The sequence below is a fragment of the Camelina sativa genome, chromosome 12 (assembly GCF_000633955.1).
Source record: "Camelina sativa cultivar DH55 chromosome 12, Cs, whole genome shotgun sequence".
Taxonomy (NCBI): domain Eukaryota; kingdom Viridiplantae; phylum Streptophyta; class Magnoliopsida; order Brassicales; family Brassicaceae; genus Camelina; species Camelina sativa.
Genome location: NC_025696.1, coordinates 31,621,076 through 31,628,677, shown reverse-complemented (window position 1 = coordinate 31,628,677; position 7,602 = coordinate 31,621,076). Strand labels below are relative to the sequence as shown.

At 33.9% G+C, this 7,602-nt stretch overlaps 1 protein-coding gene across 1 annotated transcript in view; it reads left to right on the top strand.

The window, feature by feature from the left end:
- Positions 4,168 to 7,602, top strand: part of LOC104732987 (proline-rich receptor-like protein kinase PERK8) — a gene marked incomplete in the record, with an annotated part of 4,688 nt that continues 1,253 nt past the window's right edge. Inside the window, 6 exon segments of the mRNA XM_019234247.1 lie at positions 4,168 to 5,561; positions 6,182 to 6,595; positions 6,672 to 6,758; positions 6,840 to 6,910; positions 6,992 to 7,074; positions 7,170 to 7,308. Coding sequence (XP_019089792.1) covers positions 4,718 to 5,561; positions 6,182 to 6,595; positions 6,672 to 6,758; positions 6,840 to 6,910; positions 6,992 to 7,074; positions 7,170 to 7,308 — 1,638 coding nt within the window.

Here is a 7,602-nt window from a genome sequence, read left to right as displayed (position 1 = left end):
TTTTTTTTTTATTGTATGTTATGACATTCAACCATTAGCACATAATCATGATTTTACCTTGTCCGGATTATCTTTAATAATATGTTATTGTGTATCTGCAGGTAACTTGGTAAATGGTAAATGGTTGCTGCCGAGGTCCAACCATATTATAATATCCAACACCATGAGTTAGAAAGGTTCGGTTTCAATTATCGAAACATATATACAAATGTTTTCATAGTTAGACAGAAACATAACTCTAATGATCTTATATGAATGCATGTGGTTTTAGTATTTTATTTGGCAAGTACAAACTAACTAAGCAACCCAACATTTTAACAAATATTGCAAACGAGGTGACAACAAAAAGCATAAACGTAGTTAAGTTTCATTTCCTATTTAAAACTATGTTGGTAGTTTTTTTTGTTTAGGTTATATCTTTCTTATTTTTTCTTTGTATTTCTCTTGAACATAAGCAGACAAAATTCATGAAAAAGCCTAATATACCGAGAGGTGATAAAGATGAAGACCACAACAACAAAAAACGTCAACAACGTCGACAAGGTTTTTGCTAATTATAATAATATATAAAAAAATTAAATTATTATGGTTTATATGATTTTTAAGGTATGCTGTCACTGTGGAAGCAGGGATGTGTGAGTCGAGGAGCCAAAAATTTAAGGTGAGTCGTGAGCGAAAATAACTATTTCAACCTTTGTCACACCAAATGTTCACCCGATAGTAATTGCGACGGATGCCTTTGATGTTACTTCTGCCAAAAATTTGGTCATTCCAATCATATATCAAATTTAGTCAACTATGTATTAAGCAAATTTATCAATAAATTTATCTTCTTCCTGCTTAGTGTGTCTGTGCATTTGTTCTATAAACACTAATAATATTTGTCCCCTATTATCTCTTGGGTATTAATAATATTTTTCTGTAGTAACAAATTAACTTATTAAATTTTAGTTCATGTATCTATCGTAAGCAAATAAATATATATATTCGCATAACAAATTAACAACCAAGTGAGTCAATAAACAAAAGTATGATTCTCTAACAATTCATTTTCAGATCATCAATTTTTCAGATGTCAAAAAGAGTGACACCAAAAATTTTGTATTATAAATATTATACCAAATAAATATATCTATAAATATAATCCAGCAAATCCATGATCAATAAGTTTTACAACTTAAAATTAATAAATTTATTAAAACAAAATTTTTCTAAAATATATTTACAACCAAAAATTCTTACCCGTATATTACCATATTATATTACCGGATACAAAAAATTAAGATAACAAGGGATGGGACGGGATGGGACAAGACGAGAAGATACTGGACAAGACAAGACATGTTTCCAATTTTAAAATAGATACGTCTAGGTTATATACATGCAATAATCCAACTAAAATTAAATTGAAATATGATATTTGGATTTAACACTCCTAAGTAAACTATGAGAAATATTTTGATTAGTTTAAAAATTATACATGTATATCATTAAATATCACGTAATTATATGAAATAAAAAATAAGAAAAATTCAGTTGTAGATATGACAACAATAAGTTTTATCTCTATGATATTATTATTTTTAAAAACATTAATAGAAAACTGTTGTAGAACGGGTTAATTATTTTATCACTTTTATACGTTAAAACTGAACTTACAATTATTTAAACAAATAACTATATAAATCTTTTATTTTAATATATCAATGTTAAAATGATAATAAGATATGTCAATTAAAGTATAAAACCAAATTTATTAAAGAATTTTTATTAAGATTAAAATTATACTGTTCAACCATTTAAAAACAAACATTAAACTTTACAATTTATGTTACCTACTATGTAATTATTTAAAAGAAAAAATTTATTGGACATAAAATTTCTAACGGGATGGATCGAGACGGGATGAGATGAGACTGGACTGGACGAGATTTAACACCCCATTAAAAAATTACTTTAACATTTTCAACAAAAGCGGGCTTTGCTTGATTATTATGGATGGATTGTAAAAAATTAATATTTTCCACGTGATGAAGATGATGATCATGTTTATTTTTGGTATGAGTAGCGATATTCTACGTATACACTAAAATATTGACAAAACACCGTAAAAGAGTGGCCAAGTATTTTTTTTGGAAAATTCTAATATTATACAATTAAAATTTTACAACCTAAAAGGGTTTATTATTTGTCTGAATATATGTTTTACCAGTGTGTTTTTAAGTAATTTAATTTACTAATTAAGTGCATATACTTTAAAAAATAATAACTAAATTTTGAGAAAAGGTCCATTCTATTTATGGTATTAAGACGAGAAATAATATGTAAACTGAAACGGGTAATTCACATAATGAGAACCAATATATTGAACAATTTTTTTAAAAAAAGTGTCATAAATTTTAGATAAAAATAGGAAATTAAAAAATATAAGTATATAAATTCAAATGTTAAGTTTTCACTAATTTTGATATGGATGCGACATGTAACTAATTATTTTGGAACAGGCAATTTTAAAATTTTGGTATTTTTGAAAACAGATATATAGTTTTTGAAAATTATAATTTTTTTGATAATTTCAACTAACTAAATAAAAAAATATTCAAAGAAAAACTCTGGTATCCCATTTTTATTTTTTACCCAATCTCTTTTAGTAAACATTGTGTAGCGAGTAATAATTTAAAAAAGAACGAACATAAGACGAAAAATTATGATTGATACGGGACGAGACGGGACTAGACGAGACGGGATGAGATGAGACGAGAGGGGATGAGTTGGGATGTGAGGAGATGGGACATGAAAGGACGTATTTCCTATTCCAAAGTAAATACGTTTAGGTTTATTTTAAAAATAATCACATGAAAACAACACAACTTTGCTACAAAACCTGGATTAATATAATTCTTAGTTAACACTTGAATATTATGTCCCGTGCTGTAGCACGGGTTACTACCTAGCCAAAAACCAATAATTAAATTAATTTAATTTAATTTACTACATATACTTAAAGAAATAATAATTAAATTTTGAGAAAATTTTCTGTATATTTATGGTATTAAGACAAGAAATAGTATATGTAAACTGAAACAGGTAATTCAAATAGTGAAAATCAATATATTGAACAATTTTTTTAAAAAAAGGGAAAGAAATTTTAGATAAAAGTACAAAATCAAAAAAATACTGGTAGAAAAATTCAAGTGTCAAGCTTTCACTAATTTGGATAAGAATTTATTATGCGACAGTTAATTAACCACTTTGGAACGAGCACTTTGAAAATTTGGTATTTTTGAAAACAATTATATACTTTTTTAAAACTATAATTATTTGGATAGTTTCAACTAACTAACAAAAAAAATATTCAACGAGAAATTTGGTATCCCATCTAATTTTTACCCAATCTCTTTTAATAAACATTGTCTAATGGATAATTATTTAAAAGAGAACGAACGTAAAAATTGGATGGATATGGGACGAGACGAGACGATATGAGATGAGATGAGACGAGATGGGATGAGACGAGACGAGAGAAGATGGGTTACATGTGGAGATGGGACGGGACGGGACGTGCATTCCCATTCTAAAGTAAATATAATTATTAGTCATTTTACGAATTTAAAATTTATTTGAAATATTTGTCCCGTGCTGTAGCACGGGTTACTACCTAGTATATATATATGCTTAAAAACATTTGAATATTCTTTAAAAATCAGAGTTGTATTCTCTCACTACTTCGGTTAATTAATCCAAAAATGGCAAAGTAAAATATTAATAGCCAATAATTAAAAGAGCAAATTTAGGGAACAAACATGCGCACAAAGTTTTCAAACATCACCATGATGATTACAATGCACATGTACACCATAAAACACTCTTTTTATTACTTTACTAATTTACCATAAACACTTTTCATTATCCCTTTTCTACCCATACCTTCTTTTTTTCTTCTTTCTAATTTTAAATTTATTCCTCTTGAAAATAGTAAATTCCTTTTGTTTTTATTTTTTAAATAAAGTTTTCTTTAAAAGACACAAAATTCTAAAACGTACACACATAATAAAGCACGTGGCATTTTTGTGTGGTTATCTGTGAATAATTTGATTTAATTTGAAATTTGCCAAAAAAAAAAAAAAAGAGCTTCAAGTCAATGTAGAAAAAGACGAAAAAATGCTATCATGAGATCAAAGGAACACTCAAAAATCTCTTTCTTCCGCACATGTCTGACTCTCTCATAGGCGTAAATCGCTCTGTCAAATATCTCCCTGACCAAAAGAGACAGAGTTGCCTCCACGTTTGTCCAGACAAGACTCACTCTCTCTCTCTCTTCCCTTTCACCACATTCCCTTCTCTTCTCTTTCTCTCTTTTCCCACTTTAACCTGCTTTTGCTTAACCTGCTTCCCAATTTCGAATCTTCCGCGTGAAAAAAAAAGTTGTAAAGTTTGGAACTTTCTACACTTTGTTCTGCTCTGAATTGCGCGTGTAGCTTCATCTTGGCTTAAAGTTCGAGTTTTTACTTCTGGGTTTTGGAATTGAGAAATTAGGTTTGGTTTTCTTTAAGTAGGTTTGACTTGAGGTTGCAGAATTAGGGAATTGAATCTGATTTGTGGAATTAGGGTTGGTTTGTTTGTTCATAAAGCTTCAATTTTTTTTGGAGTTTTCTCTGAAATGGATCGTTAACGAGAAAGGTAAGAAAAGTTTACTGATTTAGATTCGTTATTCGAAATGAGTTTGATTCCTCCTTTACCGATTTTATCGCCACCGCCGTCTAATTCTTCAACCACCGCACCTCCTCCGTTACCGTCTCAACCCACCACTCCATCTGCTCCACCTCCAGTTACAGTTACACCACCTCCTTCTCCGCCGCAATCACCTCCACCGGTAGTATCATCATCGCCACCACCACCGGTTGTTTCATCACCTCCGCCGTCTTCTTCTCCACCACCGTCACCTCCTATCGTCACTTCGCCTCCTCCAACCGTTGCTTCTTCCCCTCCACCTCCTGTGGTTGTTGCTTCACCTCCTCCATCAACTCCAACGACAACACCACCAGCTCCTCCGCAAACTGTCTCACCTCCTCCACCTCCTGATGATTCTCCCACACCTCCAGCACCAACAACAACAACAACTCCTCCACCTAAACCTTCTCCTTCACCACCGGGAGAAACACCTTCACCGCCTAAACCTTCTCCGTCAACTCCATCTACAACCACATCTCCTCCTCCTCCTCCAACTACCTCTACTTCACCTCCCACTTCAAATCCGACTGATCCTTCTACTTTAGCTCCTCCTCCAACTCCATTACCTGTTGTTCCCAGAGAGAAACCAATTGCTAAACCAACTGGACCAGCATCAAACAATGGAAACAACACTGTGCAGTCTGATTCTTCGCCTAGGGGTGGAGTTGGTACTGGGGGTATTGCAGCTATTGGAGTGATTGTGGGATTGGTTTTCCTTAGTCTTTTTGTGTTGGGTGTGTGGTTCACTCGTAAACGAAAGCGAAAGGACCCTGGCACCTTTGTTGGATATACTATGCCTCCTTCCGCTTATTCATCTCCTCAAGGCTCAGGTAAATATAACACATAAAGTACACACCTCAGGTTCTGTAACGGCATTGTGTATCTAAGATCTTTTTGCATTTAGAATACGGTTAGAAACTTTAGTTCATTCGTTCCTTCACAGCTTGAGAAGTGTTGAGAGAAGTGTGTATTGAGTGTTGTGAGTAGTACGGTTTCCGAAGCTTAATGAGCATGGGACACTCAATGAGTCTTGGAATGCTATTTTTCCTTTTTGTCTTGATTAATTTGGATTTGATTGTACACTTATTTAGAAGTTCTGACACTGTGTTTCTGTGTCTTGTCTGCACAATGTGTACTGAGTGTTTCGCTGAGGATTGGTGGCTGACTTTGATTAATGTCTTGATCGATCTGCATTTGATCACACGTTTCTATTGTAGTTAGCTTCTGATGTGTGTCTCTGTGTCTTGCTGGTACAGTGTTGTGGTTTAAATATTCACTCTAGGATAGAAAGCCATATATGTATGTAAGTACATAAGGAAGAGAATGACCCTGATCAAATTGTCTCTGTGCTAATCATCAAATGCATTAATCAAGACATCCATGATTTCTCTTTCTTATTTGATTAACCCATTATCGAGTTGTTTAATAACTGGAAAACTCGTGTTGACAGATGTAGTGCTATTCAACTCGCATTCTTCAGCTCCTCCCAAGATGAGAAGCCATTCTGGTAACGATTACATGTATGCATCGTCTGATTCAGGGATGGTTAGCAACCAAAGATCATGGTTTTCATATGATGAATTATCTCAAGTCACAAGTGGGTTCTCGGAGAAGAATCTTCTCGGTGAAGGAGGCTTTGGCTGTGTATACAAAGGCGTTCTTGCAGATGGTAGGGAGGTGGCGGTTAAACAGTTGAAGATTGGTGGAAGTCAAGGAGAGAGAGAGTTCAAAGCAGAAGTTGAAATCATATCTCGGGTTCATCACCGCCATTTGGTTACACTAGTTGGTTATTGCATCTCGGAGCAACATAGGTTGCTTGTATATGATTATGTACCTAACAACACTCTCCATTATCATCTCCATGGTACATGCCTCATCTTCTTAAACCATAAACTTATCTTTTTATAACTACATAAACTTCAATGCTTGTGGCTTCACAGCTCCAGGAAGACCAGTTATGACTTGGGAAACTAGGGTAAGGGTCGCTGCTGGTGCAGCTCGTGGAATCGCATACTTACATGAAGACTGTAAGTTTTACTGCTGTTTTTTGATTTTGGTAATGATCTTAATTTTGATTAGTTCTTATGTTCTGTTTCTCTCTTTGGCAGGTCATCCCCGTATTATTCACCGTGACATTAAATCATCCAACATACTTTTAGATAACAGCTTTGAAGCCTTGGTAACATCATATTAGCTTTATTCTAGTCATTAAACAGTCTTTGTTTCACCTCGCTCAACTCTTAAGAAAGTTTTTTCACAGGTTGCGGATTTTGGTCTTGCTAAAATAGCACAAGAACTGGATATAAACACACACGTCTCAACACGTGTAATGGGAACCTTTGGGTGTGTGTTTATGCACTGTTTATTAGAATGTTCTTTGTGTGGAAATCAACTACTCACAGAAGAACTAACCGATATTTACTGTCAAATTTTCTTAGGTACATGGCTCCTGAATATGCAACAAGTGGAAAGCTGTCTGAAAAAGCGGATGTGTACTCGTATGGGGTAATACTGTTGGAGCTTATAACTGGCCGCAAACCTGTAGATACGTCTCAGCCACTTGGTGACGAGAGCCTTGTTGAATGGGTAAGCTCTAAGTAGAATATAAATTGCAGAGTGGTGACCTGATATTTCTTGAATTTCCATGATTTGATAAGTGTCCTTTAACCCCCTCTGGTTGAAAAACTCTTTCCAGGCAAGGCCCTTGCTTAGTCAAGCAATCGAAAAGGAAGAATTTGACGAACTAGTCGATCCGAGGCTGGGGAACAACTTCATCCCAGGAGAGATGTTCAGAATGGTAGAAGCTGCGGCTGCATGTGTCCGCCACTCAGCTGCAAAAAGACCAAAGATGAGCCAAGTGGTGAGAGCTTT